The 21911-nt window shown below is 44.7% G+C and overlaps 1 protein-coding gene across 1 annotated transcript in view; it reads right to left on the bottom strand.

The window, feature by feature from the left end:
• Window positions 1-21911, bottom strand: part of rcc1l (RCC1 like) — a 39592-nt gene that overhangs the window by 7912 nt on the left and 9769 nt on the right. The window contains exons 6-9 of the mRNA XM_080210437.1: window positions 16700-16784; window positions 10531-10712; window positions 2958-3045; window positions 490-663 (exon numbers count right to left, since the gene is read on the bottom strand). Of these exons, the coding sequence (XP_080066563.1) occupies window positions 490-663; window positions 2958-3045; window positions 10531-10712; window positions 16700-16784 (529 nt within the window). The remainder of the gene's footprint in view (window positions 1-489; window positions 664-2957; window positions 3046-10530; window positions 10713-16699; window positions 16785-21911) is intronic.

Genomic DNA, 21911 nt, shown 5'->3' with positions numbered 1-21911 from the left:
AAATGGCATGAATAAATGGGTCATTTTTGATGTGACAGGCAGTGAAAAGGGGGGTCCCACTTGGGTCCCAGTTATTTACAATATAATTTCATGATTTGGATGAGGGAATCAAATGTAATACTTCTAAGTTTGACGGGGATAAGCTGGGGGCAAGGGCCTGGGTAAGGTACTCAGTCAGAGAGAGCTGGTGCAGACTCGACGGGCTAAATGTTCTCCTTCTGTAGGGATTTGATGACCGCTTTTACTGTCTGTTTTCATGTTTTTTGCAAGGTTACAAATTTGGACAGGAGATTGCAGGGTTAGATCCCAGTGGGTACACTGGGTAGGGGAGGAGTTGGCAGGAGCGTAAGTTGGAGAATTTGGGGTGTTCTTCCTGAGAAGGCAGCACTGAGCTCCTCAAAAGATGCCAAGGGGAAAATAGGAGAGAAAGTATCGGATTCTGAAACAATGTTCCTTCAACAACTCCAAAACCGTTTGGGAGACACTTACTGGTGATGGCAGCAAAATGGTTGAGGCCACAACGAATGCGATCAACTCGAACCTGGGGCGTGGAGTCGGACCAGCCAAACAACGTTGGGGGGATCAGCTCTGGCACTCCGGATTCAGAGAGCTGACAGCCTCGTCCTAGGATTCCATAACCCCAGACAAATACATGGCCTTCCTCTGCAATTGACAAAATAACATCAGGTCTTTATTCAGCCAGGATAGGATCTTCCATGAGGTTTGCAGATACTGAGTGGTATTGGGGAAACAACAGATTCACTGCTAACTGTGTGGTGTGGAAGTTTTCCTGGGGTCAGAGGCTGCTGGCTCAGTATACAACACTCTCACTCAGCCAGTAGCTCTGTAGCTTCAAGCTCTACTTCAGATGTTTAGCACAGAATCTTGGTTGACGTTCCAGTGATATGCTGAGGAACTATTGCACCAAAGCTACTGACTTTCAGATCTGATCTTAATCTCTGCTTTCAAATGGAAGGAAAGGATTCTGGAGTTGTATCCACAAAGCTTCATGGAATCTTTCTGTTCCTAAACCGGATCCTAGATTTCCCAACTTTCCACAATGAATATAATTCAACAGCAAGTTGGTATGAAGTCTATGGATGTTACTTATGTAGATTTACATCAGGCATTCAATAAGGACCTGAATAGAAAATGGGGATAAAAATGACAGTCATGGGTAGGTAGCTTATTGATATGGATGGGGAAGCGGTTATGAGCCAGATGACAAGAGACTGGGAAGAAGTATTTACTCAAATTGACAGGATAGGACTCGAGAATCTGTACAGAGGCCTCAGCACCTTGCTGTATTTATCAATGTCTATGATAAACAAATGGAAAGCCACAGCTCCAGGTTTACTGACAATAAGTTTGGTGGCGTGGCAACCAGGGGGCTGATTACATGATCGACAATCCAATGTGGGAGAAAAGCGAGGTCATTCACTTTGGAACAATCTTCTAAATGGTGAGAAGCTAAGAACTGTGAATGATTGTGTATAGAAACCATTAAAAACTAATCAGCAGTCCCAAAAACATCTTCATAAACAGTAGCGTTTCTCTCAGAGGTCAGAGTTCCATCCATCACCTTACTGATTGGCGAGAGTAGACTGGTGGGATAGCACTTGGCTGGTTTGGATTTGTTCCGCTTTTTGTGTACAGGACATACCTGGGCAACGTTCTACATTGTTGAGTAGATGCCAGTGTTGTAACTATACTGGAAGAGCTTGGCTAGGGATATGGCAAGTTCTGGAACATAAGTCTGGAGCATACTATTGCTGGAATATTATCAGAACCCACTGCCTTGGCAGTTCCAGTTCCTTCCACTATTTCTTGATACTGTGGGGAGTGAATGGAGTTAGATACTGTCAGGGATAGTGACATTACAGGGCAAGCATTGAGAAGGAAGCGTAAATTACAGTGGGTCAAATCAATATCAAAGCAGGTTAGCAAAGGGAGAGACGTAAAAAACACGTTTTGTTTTTCTCTTAGTTCTCAAACAATTAAACTCTGAAGCATTGAAATACTCAAGACTGGCAGCATTTCTCACATTATTGGAAGGGGATTTAGACTTGACCTTTCTCTGGAATTGATGCCAATGAGTGGCCCTCTCCAACCGCAGCTTTTCAATTCTCACCATTAACTGTGCATCAGCCTCAAGCTGTTTTCTGAGTTGCCAGAAAATAAAAGTGAGTGTCTTTTGGCTCAGGTATATTTCACAACCTTTAGGCCAAGTTGAACACAGAATCCCTACAGCACAGGAAGAGGCCATTCGGCCCATCAAGTCTGCACCACGACAATCCCACGCAGATCCTATAGCCACAGCACCAAGTATTTACCCTGCTAGACCCCTAGACACCAAGGGCCTTGGCCTGCGCATCTTTGGACTGTGGGAGGAAACCGGAGCATCTGGAGGAAACCCACGCAGACACAGGGAGAACATGCAAACTCCACCCAGTTACCCTGGCTGGAATTGAACCCGGGTCCCTGGCACTGTGAGACAGTAGTGCTGACCACTGTGCCACCACGTCACCAGGGGTGTCACAGCCCAGGGGTTAGTGTATGACCACTTATGATATCTATTCCTGTTATTTGGGGTTAAGGAGGCCGAGGAGGTAAAAGGCTGCACGATGGCACAGTGGTGACTACTGCTCCCTCACAGCAACAGGGACCAGGGTTCAATTCCCGGCTTAGGTCACTGTCTATATGGAGTTTGTACATTTTCCCCTGTGTCTGCACGAGTTTTCTCTGGTTTCTTCCCACAGTCCAAAGATGTGTGAGTTACATGGATTGGCCATGATAAATCCTCCCTTAGTGTCAGGTTAGGGTAAATGTGTGGGGTTATGGGGATAGGGCCTGGGTGGTATTGTGGTCAGTGGAGACTCGATGGGCCAAATGGCCCCCTTCTGCACTGTAGGGATTGTATGATCTGACAGGGAAATGTTGTTAAAATAAAGACTCACTGTTAAGGATTGCAGCATGAGTCCCGCCGCATGCTGCCTGCTTTATCTTTCCAACTCCTTTAAATGGGAGATGTTTTGGAACATTCACCTGTAAAAAAAAAATCAAACAAATCAAAGGAAAGTCTCTCTTACTTTGAGAGATTCTTCCCCTTTCCCAGTTAACACTACACAATGTACTTAGGACTGTAGAGAGCACGCTAGCATTGCCTTGCTCCATTTATCATCATCATAAAAACCCAAGGTTAACTGATCTTTCAAGCCTCACTTCTTGTGCACTAATTTTGAGGGAACCGTGGATTAGATCCTTAGGATTCACTCAGTTCAGCACCTGCCTTCCAACAAATCCAATCGATCATCCTACAGCTCATCACCAAATCACAGAATCCTTACAGTGCAGACCGACCACAATCCCACCCAGGCCCTACACCCCCCCGTGACCCCATGGCCAATCCATGTAACCCGCACATCTTTAGACTGTGGGAAGAAACCAGAGAACCCGGAGGAAACTCACGCAGACACGGGGGAAAATGTACAAACTCTACACAGACAGTGGCCTAAGCCAGGAATTGAACCCTGGTCCCTGGTGCTGTGAGGGAGCAGCGGTCACCACTGTGCCATCGTACAGCCTTTTACCTCCTCGGTCTCCTTAACCCCAAATAAAAGGAATAGAAATCACAAGTGATCATACACCAACCCCTGGCCCTGACGCTAAGGGGCAATTTAGCATGGCCAATCCACCTAACCTGCACATCTTTGGACTGCGGGAAGAGACAGGAGCACCCAGAGGGAACGCATGCAGACACGGGGAGAACACGCAAATTCCACGACAGTGGCCCAAGGTCGGGAATCGAACCCGGTTCTTTGACGCAGCGAGGCTAACCACTATGCCACCCGGTGAGTTCAGATAATCTCAAAAAGCAAGGATCAATCCAGAATTTCACTGATTTGTCTCTTCCTTATCAAAGCAGCAAATAACTAAAACCTAATTCAGATGTATTATGCAGCATTCTCTGTTTTTTAGTTTTATTCTTTGATTTGTAGATAGAATATAGAAACTCTCTCTATTTGGTCTTTCATTACCAAGCGGAAGATATCTCATTTGAATTTTCTGTTTATTACCATCAAAACAGAGAGATATAGGATAATCACAAAAAGCTGCAACTTCCCGGACAGATTAAACTATTTTTAAATACCTTAAAATGTAAAAACAAACTCACCCTTTCCTTACTTGCATGTGCTCTTAGGAAGACTTGAAACTAACTTGGCAGGAGTGTGGGAACCAGAAGGCAATGTCAGAGAGGGATAGCAATGTACAGTTAGTATTAGAGTGGGAAACATTAAGGTATTAAGTGGGGTCAGCACAAGAGAGAAGGACTGATGTCTAAACCAGGGTTACTGGGCACATTATGTGAATGTGTGGAGTGTGCTAAATAAGGCTGGAGAGCTGCAGACACAAGCAGGTGGAAAAATGGGATTAGAACAAAGAACAAACACAGCACAGGAAACAGGCCCTTCGGCCCAACGAGCCCGCGCCGCCCATTTTAACACTCAGTGAGTGCCTCATTCCAATCCTTCTTCTACCTACGACTTTTATCTACGCCTCTTGGACTCCACAATAAACGTGTGGGGGGGGGGGGGCGGGGGGTGCAAATTTAGAGAATTATACGTGCGCCAGATTAAGGGAGATCCAATTTAGGGACAGTTTATTGACACCAATCAGCCTAAAAGCACGTTTTTGGGGTGTGGGAGGAAACCGGAGCACCCGGAGAAAACCCACGCAAGCACGGGGAGAATGTGCAAACTCCCACAGACACCGGCCCAAGCCGGAGATCCGACCCGGGTCCCTGTAACTGCACAGCAAACAGTGATAGTCACTGAGCTGTCGTGTTGCCCGTCAGTTGGTCCAGTTTAAGCGTACACTAACGACGTGAAGCACTAGGCAACTCTCGAAGCAATGTCCAAGAGCAGCCCTCGCACGACCCACCGCGTGTACACCCCGCGTTGGACAACAAGGCAGACGAATCGCCTGTGGATGTAAAAAAAAGATTGTGGAGATATTAAGGACCAGGTTCAAAGGGCAGGACTGAGTATTAAATCTTCCCCACCCAGTTGGTCAAAATGATCAGATTTGATTCGAACTGTGGACAGAGAGAGAACAGCTGCAGCGGTAGTTTGGCAATGGTGATGGCAATAGTGGCTTTGGAATGGCTGTTCTGGCTGAGAGTGGAGTGTGCTGGGAGTGTTGGTAAATTTGTAGATTGGAGCCAATTTCAAGACCAAATTAATTCATCTGGCTCCAAACCAAATGTATTTTGTGTGTTCTAAATAGCTAACTTGTGAATAACACCTCCAGCAGCTCCAAGACTGTTTATCACAACCTAGTGATAATTGAGACCTGAAGCGTTTGGCTCATTCATAGTTTCTTATTTTGAATTAAAGTGTTTGGTTATATTTGTGTATTGCAGTTTCTGACAATTAATTGATTGAATAAATTGAGTGCATAAAATAACCAACTTATATAGATGGGAAGTTACCGAAATTCTAAAGGGGTAAATAAGTTTTAATTTCGACAAATAAAGGGTAGTAGAGCGAGAGGCTGTATGGGAGAAATTTGCGTTTCAAAGAGGGATACATTGAAACACATTCACAGATCATGAATTTATCATTTGAATCTGGGCTAATTTTCCAAAATATGTTTGTGTGTTTTCTATATTGTGTAAATGTTATCCCTACAGTAATGCACATTTGAACATGTAAAGTGTTTGACTCAATGTACCAAAATGCTAATAAGCTGGGGGTCAATTTTCTGTGAAAAGTTAAGGGCTCTGCAGAGTCTCAACAACTTTCCAACAGATGACAGGATTTTTCCCCAGTATTTAGTTATTTGGGATTACAGCAGTTAAAATGCTTAAAAAAGCAATAAATAATCATTTGTGCAAATCATGGTATTCATAAATCAAATTGGTAAAGATGAAATGATGGAGGACTTTCCTCTACAATTTGTTAAACTAGTAGAAAATTATTTGAATTACTTCTTACTTGGACTTTGAGTTAATTGGGTCATAAAAGAACACAGCATGTGCATGCTAGTAGGAGACAGATTGAGCTGTAACTGTGGAAGGTTAAATTTGTGATAAAAAGTGATTATGCAAATTCAGATCATTTTTAAATATCGAATACTTTGGAGAGTTAAACCTACTTTTGGTACATGACCCTCCTACATTCAAATTTAAAACTTTACTCCTCTTTCATCTGTACATTTTTGTCCTAAATATAACTCTGAACCTAAAATAGTATAATCATAACAAATTTGAACAAGGTTTTACATGACAATATTTCCTATGAATGGGTACCAGTTATATTGGATTTCACTAAAATACATTTACCTGATTGGTGTCTGTCTCAATTTAGAGAATTATTTTTTATTTAACAGGGGTTGTTAAATCAAGAAGTGATAAATGAAGAGCAAGAATGGTTTGCTGGTTTAAGGTTACCAAAGGAGGAAGTTAATTAATGATTTAGCAACTGCTATAGTGCAGTAGTATTCACGATTAACACCACTGATTTCACAAATCTGGGCATTAAACTTCAAACATTAACAAGGCGGGTTAAGACAATGTGAATTGTACAATCGAAGTTAAGCATCCAGATACTGACATTACTAAAGTACATAAGAACATAAGAAATAGGAGCAGGAGTTGGCCATCCAGCCCTTCAAGCCTGCCCCGCCATTCAATAAGATCATGGCTGATCTGAAGTGGATCAGTTCCACTTTCCCGCTTTCTCCCCATAACCCTTAATTTCCCTGTCTATCAGAAACCTATCTACCCGTGACTTAAATATACTGTTTACTGCTCAATTTGTAAAATGGAAATGGGAAAAGTAGTGCAACAGTAGCCTGTGGAAATGTTGTAATGAAACAAAAATTCTGTCAATTGTAAATATGCATTTGTAACATGTTAATAGTTAGTTTGGCTGGATTTTGATACTATCTTGTTGGGTAAGAGTTTGGCCATGATCTGTGATACATTTTGTTATATGCTCCAGGGTCAAGAGGAGGGAATGTGGACGTGAGAACAGCTCAGTAGTTTGACAATGGTGTTGGCGATAGTGGCTTTGGGATGGTTGACAGCTGAGCATGCTGGGAGTTTTGGTCATCTTGTAGGTTGGAGCCGGGCGCAGATCATGGAGGGGCTGTGATCTGGGAGCTGAGGCGTCGTGGCTCCGATTTTCATGGCTGCTTTATATGGGGCATGTAGGATGGGCTAGGCATCATGCAGTCGTTCAGGGATGGGTTCACTGGATGTTTGAACCGTGCGGTCGATTTCTGGTTGCACAGTTGGATGGATGGTGGAGGGTCTTCTGGAGGCGGGTAGAGAATTATCGCTGGGGAACGCACGGGTCCTTTGTTTGGCAGCGATAGCTTGGAAGAGACCAGCCATCGCAACAAAGCTTGCGCCCTGAAGAATACTTCAGAGAGGAGGAAATTGATTCTATAATGGAGACAATTCTTGGCCAAGCTGTCCCTAACTCGGTAGTATCTACTTTCAGTTAAATAGTTGAAATTGATGTCCAGTTAGAGTTAAAGTTCAGTAAAGAGCTAATGAATTACAACTGTTTATGTTTGAGTTGGTACCAGAAGTCTTAAATAAAGAAAAAACTAAACTACTGTCCTTGTTTGTTTCATTAAACTGGAATGCTCAGAAGGTGTTTAAATTAAAGCTGTGTAACAAAACAAAGAATAGTATCAAAATCTAACAGTTTTAAAAAGACTAGAATCTGAAGAGTCAGTGTGTTATCCTAGGATAACACATTGTTCCTTTAAAGGAGCAATTCGCCCCTGTGCCAATTCCCTGCCTTTACTCTCACAGCTCCGCAAATATTTCCTTTTCAGATTCAAATGTCTCAATTGAACCTTCCTCCACTGTAGTCACAGGCAGTGTGTTCCAGATCCTAACCACTCGCTCTGTGAAAAAAACTCTCATGTCAGCATAGTGATTAACATTACTGCCTCAAAGCACCAGGGAGCCAGGTTCAATGCTAACTTTGGGTCACTGTCTGTCTGTGTGGAGTTTGTACATTCGCCCCATGTCTGAGTGGATTTCCTCTGGGTGCTCTGGTTTCCTCCCACAGTCCAAAGATGTGCAGGTTAGGTCGATTGGCCGTGGTAAATTGCCCCTTAGTGTTGGATCAGCAGATAAATAAGTGGAATTATGGGGACAGAGCCTGAATGGGATTGTGGTCAGTGCAGACTCCATGGGCCAAATGGCCTCCTTCTGCACTACAGGGATTCTATGATTCTATGTCTCCGTTGTACTTCTGACAAATGCCTTAAACCTGTGCCCTCTGATTCTCGATCCACCCACCTTGAATCCTCTGGGACATCAACTCTCTCCAGCACTGTAATAGAACATAGAACACTACAGCACAAACAGGCCCTTCGGCCCACAAGTTGCGCCGATCACATCACCTACCTACCTACAGACCTATCTATAACCCTCAATCTCATTAAACCCCATATACTCATCCAGAAGTCTTTTAAAAGACCCCAGCGAGTTCACCTCCACCACCACTGACGGCAGCCGATTCCATTCACTCACCACCCTCTGAGTGAAAAACTTACCCCTAACATCACTTCTGAACCTCCCTCCCCGCACCTTAAATCTGTGTCCTCTCGTAGCGACCATTTCAAACCGGGGAAATAGCCTCTGAGAGTCCACCCTATCTATTCCTCTCAACATTTTGTAAACTTCTATCAGGTCGCCTCTCAACCTTCGTCTCTCCAGGGAAAAGAGTCCCAGCTCCCTCAACCTAACTTCATAAGGCATGCCTCCCAGTCCAGGCAACATCCTTGTAAATCTCCTCTGCACCCTCTCAATAGCTTCTACATCTTTCCTATAGTGAGGCGACCAGAACTGCGCACAATACTCCAAATGAGGCCTGACAAGGGTCTTATAAAGTTCCAGCATTACCTCCCGACTCCTAAACTCAATCCCTCGATTAATGAAGGCCAGTACACCATACGCCTTCTTGACCACCTCCTCCACCTGCGAGGCCGATTTAAGAGTCCTGTGGACCCGGACCCCAAGATCCTTCTGCTCCTCAACACTACTCAGACTTCTGCCCTTGATAGTGTACTCGTTCATCCCGTTGGTTCTGCCAAAATGGACGACTACACATTTATCCGCGTTGAAGTCCATCTGCCACTTCTCCGCCCAGTCCTGCATCCTATCTATGTCCTGCTGCAACTTTTGCCATCCTTCCAGATCATCCACAACACCACCGACCTTCGTGTCATCAGCGAACTTACTTACCCATCCCTCCACTTCCTCATCCAGGTCATTTATGAAAATGACAAACAACAAGGGTCCCAGAACAGATCCTTGAGGCACTCCGCTGGTGACTGACCTCCATTCAGAAAAAGCCCCATCCACAACCATGCTCTCTTTAACCAGTAGCACCACCCCTCCTCCTCTCCCTTCTTTCCTGAACACTTTGTATCAGGAACATTTATCCATGTCCAACCTTTCTTTGAGCCAGGTCCCTGTTATTTCCATAATATCGTATTTCCAACTCTGACCAAGGGTGATCTAGACTCAAAACGTTGGATCCGTTCTCTCTCCACAGATGCTGTCAAATCTTTTCTGTTTTTGTTTCATGTTTCTACTTGGTTGTATCTTTACTTACCAGACTGCACATATCTACCAGCCTGGTTCTGTCTACACTTCCCGTTGCCTCGGCAAAGCAGCCAGCATAATTAAGAGCCTCACACACCCCGGACATTCTCTCTTCCACCTTCTTCTTTCAGGAAAAAGATACAAAAGTCTGAGGTCACGTACCAAGCAACTCAAGAACAGCTTCTTCCCTGCTACTGTCAGACTTTTGAATGGACCTACCTCGCATTAAGCTGATCTTTCTCTACAGCTTAGCTATGGCTGTAACACTACATTCTGCACTCTCTCGTTTCCTTCTCTATGAACGGTAAGCTTTGTTTTTATAAGCAGGCAAGAAACAATACCTTTCACTGTATGTTAATACGTGACGATAATAAATCAAATACATACATGCACCTAAACCTTAGTTTAGACTTTGTTTGTTATGCTGAACCTACCTTACTATTTCCTACTCTAGTACTATCTGTCTTTCCCCACATGCTGTGCATTCCCCTCTAGCATTACCTCTCACCCTTCTGCCAAGTTGGTCAAATCTCTCCCAACAGTATCATCAAATCAACCCGTAAGGCATATTGGTCACAGCTTTGTTTACGTGCAAATAGTCTGGCACGGACACGTCCCATCTCCCCCAGAACTAATTCCAGTTTCCCAGGAATCTAAACCGCCCTCATCTCTCCAGCCCCACATTCATCTGCTCTATCATGTGGTTTCAATACTATGAAAATGAGATAGCCCAGAGTGACAGAAATTGGCCAGGGCCAAAATTAAAATTCAGCACAGGCTCTGGCCAAACAGGTGACCTTCACTCCGTGCTGCTGTTGTGTTAACACACCATCCCTATGTATATGTATTAATACTGGAGATCTCACCGCCTTTTCCTGGATAGAGGATTTCTGTACCTGTGTGGCCTCAGTAACTGCAGAAAGCTGAAGATATTCAGAATTGCCCCAGCCAAAAAGATCCCCGTCTTTGGATACAGCTAAGCAGAAGTCTCCGTATGTTGCTGTCTGTACGATATTGACCCCAGCAATGTCTCCCGCCAGCTTGGTTGGTTTACAGCTGATACCATAGTGACCAATTCCTAAATAACGAATGATCAAGGTGAGCTCCTCTCGTTTTTAAATACAATTCACTCTTTAAATGAAGACAATGAAAAGCTTTCTACAGGCGCCAGGGTAGAGGTGAACTTGTGGACACTCAGCAATATTTACCTCTTATTTCCAGAGCTGGGGGGAGCAAGCACTGACAGGGGTGAAAAAAAAGATTGGGAAAGTTATCATTCAAAGAGAAATGGGGCTGAAAAAAAAGTTAGGATTGGACTGCTAGGATAAAAATCTAGAGCATGTAATTAAACCATTAGACCACTCCATGGCCTGGGGCTCAGCCCCACTCTCTGTGACTGGATCCTGAACTTCCTAACCCACAGACCACAGTAAGTAAGGATAGGCAACAACATCTCAACACCAGTGCTTCACAAGGCTGTGCCCTCAGCCCCCTGCTATACACCTATAACTGTGTGGCCAAATTCCCCTCCAACTCAATTTTCAAGTTTGCTGATGACACCACAGTAGTGAGTCAAATCTCATACAATGACGAGACAGAGTATAGGAATGAGATAGAGAATCCGGGGTAACGATAATCTCTCCCTCAACGTCAACAAGACTACAGGAAGTGTAGAGGAGGGCATGCCCCTGTTTACATCAACTGGGATGAAGCGGAAATGGTTGACAGCTTCAAGTTTCTACGTGCATAGATCACCAACAACCTGTCCTGGCCTCTCCACACCGACACTATGTTAATGAAAGCCCACCAATGTCTCTACTTTCTCAGAGGGCTAAGGAAATTTGACATATCCGCTACGATTCTCATCATCTTTTACAGATGCACGATAGAAAACATCCCTGCTGGTTGCATCGCAGCTTGGTATGGCTCCTGCTCTGCCCAAGACCGCAAGAAACTACAAAAGTTGTGAATGTAGCCTGATCCATCATGCAAACGAGCCTCCCATCCATTGACTCTATCTACACTTCCCACTATCAGAAAAGCAGCCAGCCCAATCAAGTACCTCATGCATCCTGGACATACTCTCTTCCATCTTCTTCTGTCAGGAAAGATCATAGATACAAAGGTCTGAAGATACATACCAACCAACTCAAGTACAACTTCTTCCCTGCTGCTGTCAGACTTTTGAATGGAGCTGCCTCGTATTAAGCTGATCTTCCTTGACACCCTACCTATGACTGTGACACTACATTCCGCACTCTCTTGTTTCCTTCTCTATGTATGGTATGCATGGAGAGGTAGTAAATTGGATTAGACACTAGATCAATGGAAGAAGCCAGAGAGTGGTTGTGGAGGATTGCTTCTCTGAGTGGAGGCCTGTGACTAGTGGAGTGCCACAGGGATCAGTGTTGGGTCCATTGTTGTTTGTCATCTATATCAATGATCTGGATGATAATGTGGTAAATTGGATCAGCAAATTTGCTGATGATACAAAGATTGGAGGTGTAGTGGACAGTGAGGAAGGTTTTCAAAGCGTGCAGAGGGATTTGGACCAACTAGAAAAATGGGCTGAAAAATGGCAAATGGAATTTAACACAGACAAGTGTGAGGTACGCATTTCAGAACGACAAACCAAAGTAGAACGTACAGGGTAAATGGTAGGACTCTGAAGAGCGCAGTTGAACAGAGCAATCTGGGAATACAGGTACAGAATTCCCTAAAAGGTCGTAAAAAATGCTTTTGGTACACTGGCCTTTATAAATCGGAGTATCAAGTATAAAAGTTGGAGTGTTATGGTAAGGTTGTGAGGCTGAATTTAGAGTATTGTGTACAGTTTTGGTCACCTAGTTACAGGAAGGATGTAAATAAGGTTGAAAGAGTGCAGAGAAGGTTCACAAGGATGTTGCCGGGACTTGAGAAGCTGAGTTACAGAGAGAGATTGAATAGGTTAGGACTTTATTCCCTGGAGTGTAGAAGAATGAGGGGAGATTTGATAGAGGTGTATAAGATTTTGATGGGTACAGATAGAGTGAATGCAAGCAGGGCTTGTTCCACTGAGACCATGACAAATTGGATTAATAATTGGCTTAGCGGTAGGAGACAGAATGATGAGAGATGTCTGCTTTAGTGACTGGAGGCCAGTGTCCAATGAATACCACAGGGATCTGTGCTGGGCCCCCTACTGTTCATCATTTATATAAACGACATAGATGTCTATGTGGGGGAATTGAATTAGTAAGTTTGTGGATGACACAATGATTGGCTGGACAGTTAACAGTGAGGCTGAATGTCTTCGGCTACAAGAAGATATAGACATGATGGTCAAATGGGCAGATAAGTGGCAGATGGAATTTAACCCTGATTAGTATAAGGTGATATGCTTTGGAAGGAATTATTTGACAAGGAAGTATTCAATGAATGACAGGACAAAGGGACCTTGGTGTGTTTGTCCATAGATTTCTGAAGATGGAAGGGCATGTTAGTAGGATGGTGGAACAGGCATATGGGACGCTTGCCTTTATCAATTGAGGCACAGATTACAAAAGCAGCAACGTCACGTTGGACTTGTATAAAACTTTGATGAGGTCACAGCTGGAGTACTGTGTACAGTTCTAGTCGCCACATTATAGGAAGGATGTGATTGCACTGGAGGGGGTGCAGGGGAGATTCACCAGGATGCTGCCTGAGACAGAACATTTAAGTTATGAAGAGAGGTTGGATAGGCTTGGGTTGTTTTTGTTGAAATCATTCCAGAAGGTCTGGAATGTGCTACCAGGAGGGTGGTAGAGGTGAGTTGCCCCACATCCTTTAAAGAGCACATGCTGAGCACTTGGCCCACCATTTCATTCAGGACTATGGGTCAAGTGCTGGTAAATGGGATTAGATGGGAGGTTAGATGTTTCTCACATGTTGGGGCAGACTTGATGGGCCAAAGGGCATCTTCTGCGCTGTATGATTCTATTAGTTAAACATGATTTTTCACAAAACCATGCTGGCTCCTCCCAGTTACCTTGAGTTTCTCAAGGTTATAGCCCAGCTATAACCTCTTAATGATCTTAGCATCTTCCCCAGGACAGACATCAAGGCAGCACAGTGACTAGCACTGCTGCCTCACAGCACCAGAGACCCAGGTTTAATTCCCCGCTTGGGTGACTGTGTGGAGTCTGCACATTCTCCCCGTGTCTGCGGGTGCTCTCATTTCCTCTCTCAGCCCATCAATGTGCAGGTTAGGTGGACTGGCCATGCTAAATTACCCTTAGTTTTCCAAGACGTTAGGTAGATTAGCCATGGTAAATGTGCAGGGTCATGATGTGGAGATACCGGCGTCGGACTGGGGTAAACACAGTAAGAAGTCTCACAACACCAGGTTTAAGTCCAACAGGTTTATTTGGTAGCACCAGCCACTTTTGCTTTTGCCACCAAATAAACTTGTTGGACATTAACCTGGTGATGTGAGACTTCTTACAATGTGGGGGGCTACAGGGATAGGGGAGTGGGACTGGGTCAGATGCTCTGTCAGAGAGTAGGTACAGACTCAATGGGCTGAGTGGCCTCCTTCTGCACTGCCGGAAATCCATGATTCCAAGCTGGTTTCCTGCCTCCGTCACATCATGTGGCCACTTTTCAATCTGATGGAATCTTCCCAAAACCTAGTGAATTTCACAAAATTAACATCTCTTGTAAGGCATCTAATGTATTGCCTAAAAATATTTCTCTTTCTTTCACTACTTTACTGATTTAAACTATATCCCTCTGCTTTCAAACAAATTTAACCCAATCTACTCTAAAAAGCCTAATGATTCTGAACCATCAACTAAACTGCCCCTTCTGTGCTTTAAAGTTTATTTATTAGTGTCACAATTAGGCCATCATTAACACTGCAATGAAGTTACTGTTAAAAATCCCCCAGTTGTCACACTCTGGCACCTGTTTCGGTACACTGAAGGAGAGTTTAGCATGGCCAGAGGATGGGCGGAGAGATGGGAGATGGAGTTTAATCCAGACAAATGTGAGGATAAGCATTTTGGAAGGTTTAATACAGATGGGAGATACAGTAAATGACAGAACCCTCAAGAGCATTGATAGGCAGAGGAATCTGGGTGTACAGGTACACAGGGCACTGAAAGTGGCAATGTGGAGGTGGAGAAAGTGGTCATAGAATCCCTGTGGAGCAGAAGGAAGCCATTTGGTCCATCGAGTCTGCATTGACCACAATCCCACTCAGGCCCTATTCCCGCGACCCCGCATATTTACCCTGCTAATCCCCTGATACCAGGGTCAGTTTTAGCATGGCCAATCAACCTAACCCACACATCTTTGGACTGTGGGAGGAAACTGGAGCACCCGGAGGAAACCCACGCAAATATGGGGAGAACTTGCAAACTCCACACAGGCAGTGACCCGGTGCCAGAATTGAACCCAGGTTGCTGGTGCTGTGAGGCAACAGTGCTAACCACTGTGCCACCATGCTGCCTCGTCAAGAAGGCATATGGCATGCTTACCTTCATTGGCTGGGGCATTGAGTTTAAAAATTGGCAAGTCATGTTGCAGTTTTATAGAACCTTAGTTAGGCCGCACTTTGAATATAGTGTTCAATTCTGGTCACCACACTACCAGGAGGATGTGGAAGCTTTGGAGAGGGTACAGAAAAGATTTACCAGGATGTTGCCTGGTATGGAGGGCATTAGCTATGAGGAGAGGTTGAAGAAACTTGGTTTGTTCTCACTGGAATGACGGAGGTTGAGGGGCGACCTGATAAAAATTTACAAGATTATGAAGAGCGTGAACAGAGTGGATAGTCGGAAGCTTTTTCCCAGGAGGTTTAAGGTCTGAGGGGCAAGGTTTAATGGAGATGTACGAGGCAAGGTTTTTTTTTACACAGAGGGTGGTGGGTGCCTGGAACTCGCTGCTGGGGGAGGTAGCAGAAGCAGACATGATAGTGACTTTTAAAGGAGCATCTGGACAAATACGTGAATAGCGTAGGAATAGAGGGATACAGTTGCTTGAAGGATAGTGGGTTTTGGTTTAGAGGGGCAGGATGGTCGGTGCAGGCTTACAGGGATGAAGGGCCTGTAAGGTACTGTAATTTTCTTTGTTCCTCCTTCAGTACACCTAACCAGTTCCAAGACCAATCCCTGCTTCCCCATCTCTTCACATAACCTCATGCCAGGTACAACAACAACCTGGATTTATATAGCAACTTGAAAGTAATAAAATGCCCCAAGGTGTTTAACATCAGCATTACATCACAAAATATGATGTCACACAAGGAGATATTGGGAAACTGACCAAAAGCCTGAAAAGAGCAGTAGGTTTTAAGGGATGTATAAAATGAGAAAAGCAATGTAGCAAGGTGGAGAGGTTTAGCGAGGAAATTCCAGAGCTTGGAGTCTCAGAATTGAACCATCAATGGTGTAGTGATTAAAATTGGAAAGCAGAATTACAGCAACCCAGGTATCTCAGAGGGTGAGGCTGGAGGAGATTACAGAAATAGGGAGGGGCAATGATCATGGAGGAATTTGAAACCAGGATGAAAATGTTTACATTAATATTCTAATGAATCTCTTCTGCAGTCTTAAGGTGCTAATATCCTTCCTAAAGTCCAGTGTCTAGAACTGAACACAGTACTCTAGTTGGAGCTTAAACAGTGTTTTATACAAATTCATCAGAAGTTGCTGGCTTTTGTTCTCCATTTCTCCAAAAAGCCCAGGATTCTGCCTGCTTTTAATCAGCCTCATCAACTTGTTCCGTCACCTTCAAAGAGTTTTGTAAACAAGCTAATAAATAAATGTTTGGATTTGGTGGTTTATTTGAACCTATCAGTGTTTGAGTGGGTTTCACATTCCAAAGATGTGTGGGTTAGGTTGATTGGCCATGCTAATTTAACCCTAGTGTCAGGGGGATTAGCAGGGTAAATACAGGAATAGGGCCTGGGTGGGATTGTGGTCGATACAAACTTGATGGGCCGAATGGCCTCCTTCTGCAGTGTAGGGATTCTAACACAAGTTGCTGAGTGAAATTTGGAAAGAAACAGCTGCGGTAGAACCATCAGCAAGGTACTCTCACCCGTTTGGCCATCAGCTCCCCAGCCACAAGAATGAACTTCGCCTTTCTCTGTTCTGAAGAGGCTGTGATCCTGGCCACACGTAACCTGAAAATCACCAACAGCACACGGACGGTGTGAACAGCTTGCAAACGAGAGAAACAATGTTCATCCCACTGCGTCAGAACTCCAATACAATACTGTACAGAAAACATTTAAAAGAATGGGAATGAATGATTTCCATTTCAGATATTTGAGGCATCTGGTACTTCTATCCTGGAGCTGTGTTACATTTTCTTCTTACTCCAGATGACTGAACTGATCTTGCCAGGATGTTTCAGTTCCTTACAACAGACTGTGTTTTTCTCAATCATTCATGGGATGTGAACACAGCTGGAAAGATAACCAGCAGCTCGAGGTGGTGGTGAGCCACTTTCTTGAACTGCGCAGTGTTGTTAGGGAGAGTCTTTCAGGATTTTGACCCAGTGACAGTGAAGGAACAGCAACACATTTCCAAGGCAGGGTGCTGAGTGACTTGCAGGTAGTGGTGTTCTCAGCTGCTTACTAGGTGGTAGAGGTTAACATCCCCCCACCGCCGTATGTGAGAATATATAGAGCTTCTAACACATGTGTATGAGCTATACTGTGAGCCTCAATGATCTTGGATTGGTTTTTAGTGTAATACTGAACACACTATTTAAGATTGACCTTACTGGCAACCATGGCCCAAAGCCATCTGCTCACCATATAAGCTTGATACTGAATTAGGGAGCAAAACTATGCTGCAGGCTAATGGGTATCCTGATCAGATCATTGCTTGCGAGTTATTTAAATGAAGGAGATAGTCATCAACTTCAGAAAGCGTAGTGGAGGATATACACCTGTCTACATCAATGGGGATGAAGTGGAAATGGTCAAGAGCTTCAAGTTTCTAGATCACCAACAACCTTCCCTGGTCCCTTGATGTCGATGCTATAGTTAAGAAATCCAACCAACTTTCTCAGGAACCTATAGAAATCTGGCATGTCCACAACAACTCTCACCAATTTTTTACAGATGCACCACTGAAAGCATCCTTTCTGGGTGCATCACAGTTTGGTATGGCTCCTGCTCTAACCAAGATCACAATAAACTACAAAGGGTTGTGAACACAGCCCAGTCCATCACACAAACCAGCCGTCATCCATTGACACTGTATCTACACTTCCCACTGCCTCGGAAAAGCAGCCAGGATAATCAAGAACCCCACATACCCTGGATATCCTCTTTATCACCTTCTTCCATCGAGAAAAAGCTACACAAGTCTGAGATCACATACCAACCAATCCAAGAACAGCTTCTTCCCTGCAACCAGACTTTTGAATGGACCTACCTTATGTCAAGCTAATCTTTCTTTACACCCTAACTATGACTGTAACAATACATGCTGCACTCTATCCTTTCCTTCTCCCCTATGTACTCTATGAGCAGTATGCTTTTCTGTATAGCGTGCAAGAAACTATACTTTTCACTGCATCTCAATACACATGACAGTAACATTGTTTTAAATTATACCTTACAATGTCCCAGACACCACCAAAGACAATTCCTGGGTATATCCAATCCACCAATAGTACAGTCCCACCACACGTGGCAAACAGTGCTTATACAGACAGGAGGGAGATGCCCGGGGAACCGTCAATATCGACTCCATGAAGGCTCATGGCACCGGGTCAAACATAGGCAAGGAAGCCTGTAATTGGTTACCACCCCTCAGTTGGTAGATCCATACCTCCTCCAAGTTTCCAAGTTGAACATCACTTGGAGGAAGCACTGAGAGGGGTAAGGGCACAGAATGTACTCTGGGTTGGGGGTGTCAACGTCCACCAGCTAGAGGGGTTGGGCAGCAGCACCACTACTGACTGAGCTGGCACAGTCCGAAAGTGTTCTGAAGATTACATTCAACATCCACAGATGCTGCCAGAGCTGCTGAGCTTTTCCAGCATTTTCTGATTTTATTCCTAAAGGACATAACTACTAGACTGATCCTGGGACAGATAGTGAAGGAAACAACATACTTCACCTCATCCTTACCAACTTGCATGCCACAGGTACATTTGCCCACAGCAGTATCTGTAGGAACAACCACCTCGGGAAGGCAAGTCCCACCTTCACATTGAGGATTCTCTCCATCGTGTTGTGTGGTAATACAACCAGGCTAAATGAGATAGACTTCAAACAGATCTAGTAACATAAAACTAGGCAACCTCGAGGCACCATGGGTGATCAGCAGCAGAATCTGTAACCTCATGGCCCTACATACCCCCACCCCCACTCTACATTCCCACCAAGCCTGGTTCAATGAAGAATGCAGGAGGGCAAACCAGAAACAGCATCAGGCGTATCTAAAAGTGAGGTGCTAACCTGGGGAAGCTACCAAACAGGACTGCTTGCTGAGCATAAACAGCAAGTGATAGACAGAGCTAAACAATTTCACAACCAACAGATCTGATCTAAGCTCTGTCACATCCAAGTGTAAATGCTGATGGACAATTAAACAACTCTGGAGTAGGCGACTCCACAAATATTCCCATCCCCAAATGAAGGGGGAGCCCGGCACATCAGTGCAAAAGATCAGGCTGAAGCTTTAGCAACAATCTTCAGCTAGAAGTGTCGAGTGGGTGATCCATCTCGGCCTCCTCCAGTGATCCCCCAGCATCAAAAGTCTTTGGCCAATTTGATTCACTCCATGTGATATCAAGAAGTGGCTGAAGGGACTGGAAACTACAAAGTCTATGGGCTCTGACTATATCCCGGTAATACTACTGAAGACTTGTGCTCCAAAACTTGCCGCAGCCCTAGTCAAGCTGTGCTAGTACAGTTACAACACCAGCATCTAGCCGGTGATGTGAAAAATTCTCCACGTATGCCCTGGACACAAGAAACAGGACAGATCCAACCTGGCCAATTACCGCCCCATCAGTCTGCTCTCGATCATCAGTAAAGTGATGGAAGAAGTTATCAAAAGTGCTATCAAGCAGCACCTGCTCAGTAATAACCTGCTCAGGGACGCTCAGTTTGTGTTCCACCAGGGTCACTCAGCTCCTGAACTCATTACAGCCTTGGTCCAAACATGGACAAAAGGGCTGAATCCCAGAGGTGAGGTGAGAGTGATGACTGCCCTTGGTACCAAGACAACATTAGACCAAGTATGGCATCAAGGAGCCCGAGCAAAACTGGAGTTAATGGAAATCAGGTGGAGACCCTCTACTAGTTGGGAGTCATACCAAGCGCATAGGAAGATGGTTGTGGCGGTTGGAAGCCAATCCTCTCAGCTTCAGGAATCACTGCAGGAGTTCCTCAGGGTTAGAGTCCCAGGACCCATGATCTTCAGCTGCTTCACCAATGACCTCCATTCTATCATGAGGTCAGAAGTGGGGATGTTCGCTGATTACACATCTGAAGCAATCCATGTCCAAATACAGTAAGAAGTCTCACAACACCAGGTTTATTTGGTAGCAAACGCCACCAGCGTTCGCAGCACTGCTCCTTCGTCAGGTGAGTGGGTGATCTGTTCACAAACAGGGCATATAAAGGCATTAAATTTACAAAATAATGATTGAAATGTGAGTCTTTACAGCTAATCAAGTCTTAAAGTGATCGACAATGGAAATGGAGAGATCGTTAAGCACAGGTTAAAGAGATGTGTATTGTCTCCAGACAGGACAGTGAGTGAGATTTTGCAAGTCCAGGCAAGTCACGGGGGTTACAGATAGTGTGACATGACCCCAAGATCCCTGTTGAGACCGTCCTCATGTGTGCGGAACTTGGCTATCAGTCTCTGCTCAGTGACTCTGCGCTGTGCTGTGTGCCGTGAAGATCACCTTAGAGAACGCTTACCCAAAGATCAGAGGCCGAATGCCCGTGATCACTGAAGGGTTCCCCAATAGGAAGAGAACAGTCTTGCCTGGTGATTGTTGAGTGGTGTTCATTCACCTGTTGTTGTAGTGTCTGCATGGTCACGGGCATTCGGCCTCTGATCTTCGGGGAAGCATTCTCCAAGGTGGTCTTCACGGCACACACGACAGCGCACAGTCGCTGAGCAGAAACTGATAGCCAAGTTCCGCACACATGAGGACGGCCTCAACCGGGATCTTGGGTTCACGTCGCACTATCTGTAACTCCCACAACTTGCCTGGACTTGCAAAATCTCACTAACTTTCCTGTCTGGAGACAATACACATCTCTTTAATTTGTGCTTAACCCTCTCTTCATTTACATTGTACCTTAAGACTTGTTTAGCTGTAAAGATTCGCATTCCAATCATTATTCTGTAAATTGAGTTTGTCTTTATATGCCCTGTTTGTGAACAGAACTCCCACTTACCTGACGAAGGAGCAGCGCTCCAAAAGCTAGTGGTGTTTGCTACCTGTTGGACTTTAACCTGGTGTTGTGAGACTTCTTACTGTGTTTACCCCAGTCCAACGCCGGCATCTCCACATCATGACTACCATCAGCAAATGCAGCAAGACCAGGGCAATATCCAAGCCTGGGCTGGCAAGTGCCAAGTAACATTTGTGCCACACAAATGCCAGGCAATGTCTCCAACAGGAGAGAATTTAACTATTACCCCTTCATGTTCAATGGTATTTCCATCACTGAATTCCCCCACTATCATTTCAAGGGGTTACCATTGACCAGAAATTGAACTGGACTAGCCATATGGTTACAAGGGCAGGTCAAAGGCTAGCATTCCTGCAGCCAGTAACTCACCTCCTGTGAATGCAGCTCCAACAACACAAGCTGCTCGATACCATCCAGGACAAAGCAACCCTCTCAACTGGCATCCCATCCACAAACATTCACACTCTTCACCAGCTGATGCACAGTGACAGCTGTGTGTACCATCAGCAAGATGCACTGCAGCAACCTAACAAGGTTCCTTCGACGGCACCCTCCAAACCCACGACCTCTACCATCCAGAAGGATAAAGTTAGTGTTGGACCTGCAGGTGGATGGTCCCCTCCAAGTCACATACCATTCTGACTTGGAAATATATCAGCTTCTCCTTCAGTGTTGCTGGGTCAAAATCCTGAATTTCCTTATCTAACAGGTGTGTCTACTGGACTGCAGCAGGCAAAGAAGACAGCTCACCACCATCTTCTCAAAGGCAAGTAAAGATGGGCAGAAAAAATGCTGACCCAGCCAGCATCTTGTGAATAAAGTTTAACTTTTTAATGAGCTGTCTGAAGAAAC

This window comes from Carcharhinus amblyrhynchos, chromosome 23 (assembly GCF_965287045.1).
Source record: "Carcharhinus amblyrhynchos chromosome 23, sCarAmb.v2.hapA, whole genome shotgun sequence".
Lineage (NCBI taxonomy): Eukaryota > Metazoa > Chordata > Chondrichthyes > Carcharhiniformes > Carcharhinidae > Carcharhinus > Carcharhinus amblyrhynchos.
The sequence above is the reverse complement of the archived record's forward strand: the minus strand, read 5'-3'. Positions and strand labels throughout refer to the sequence as shown.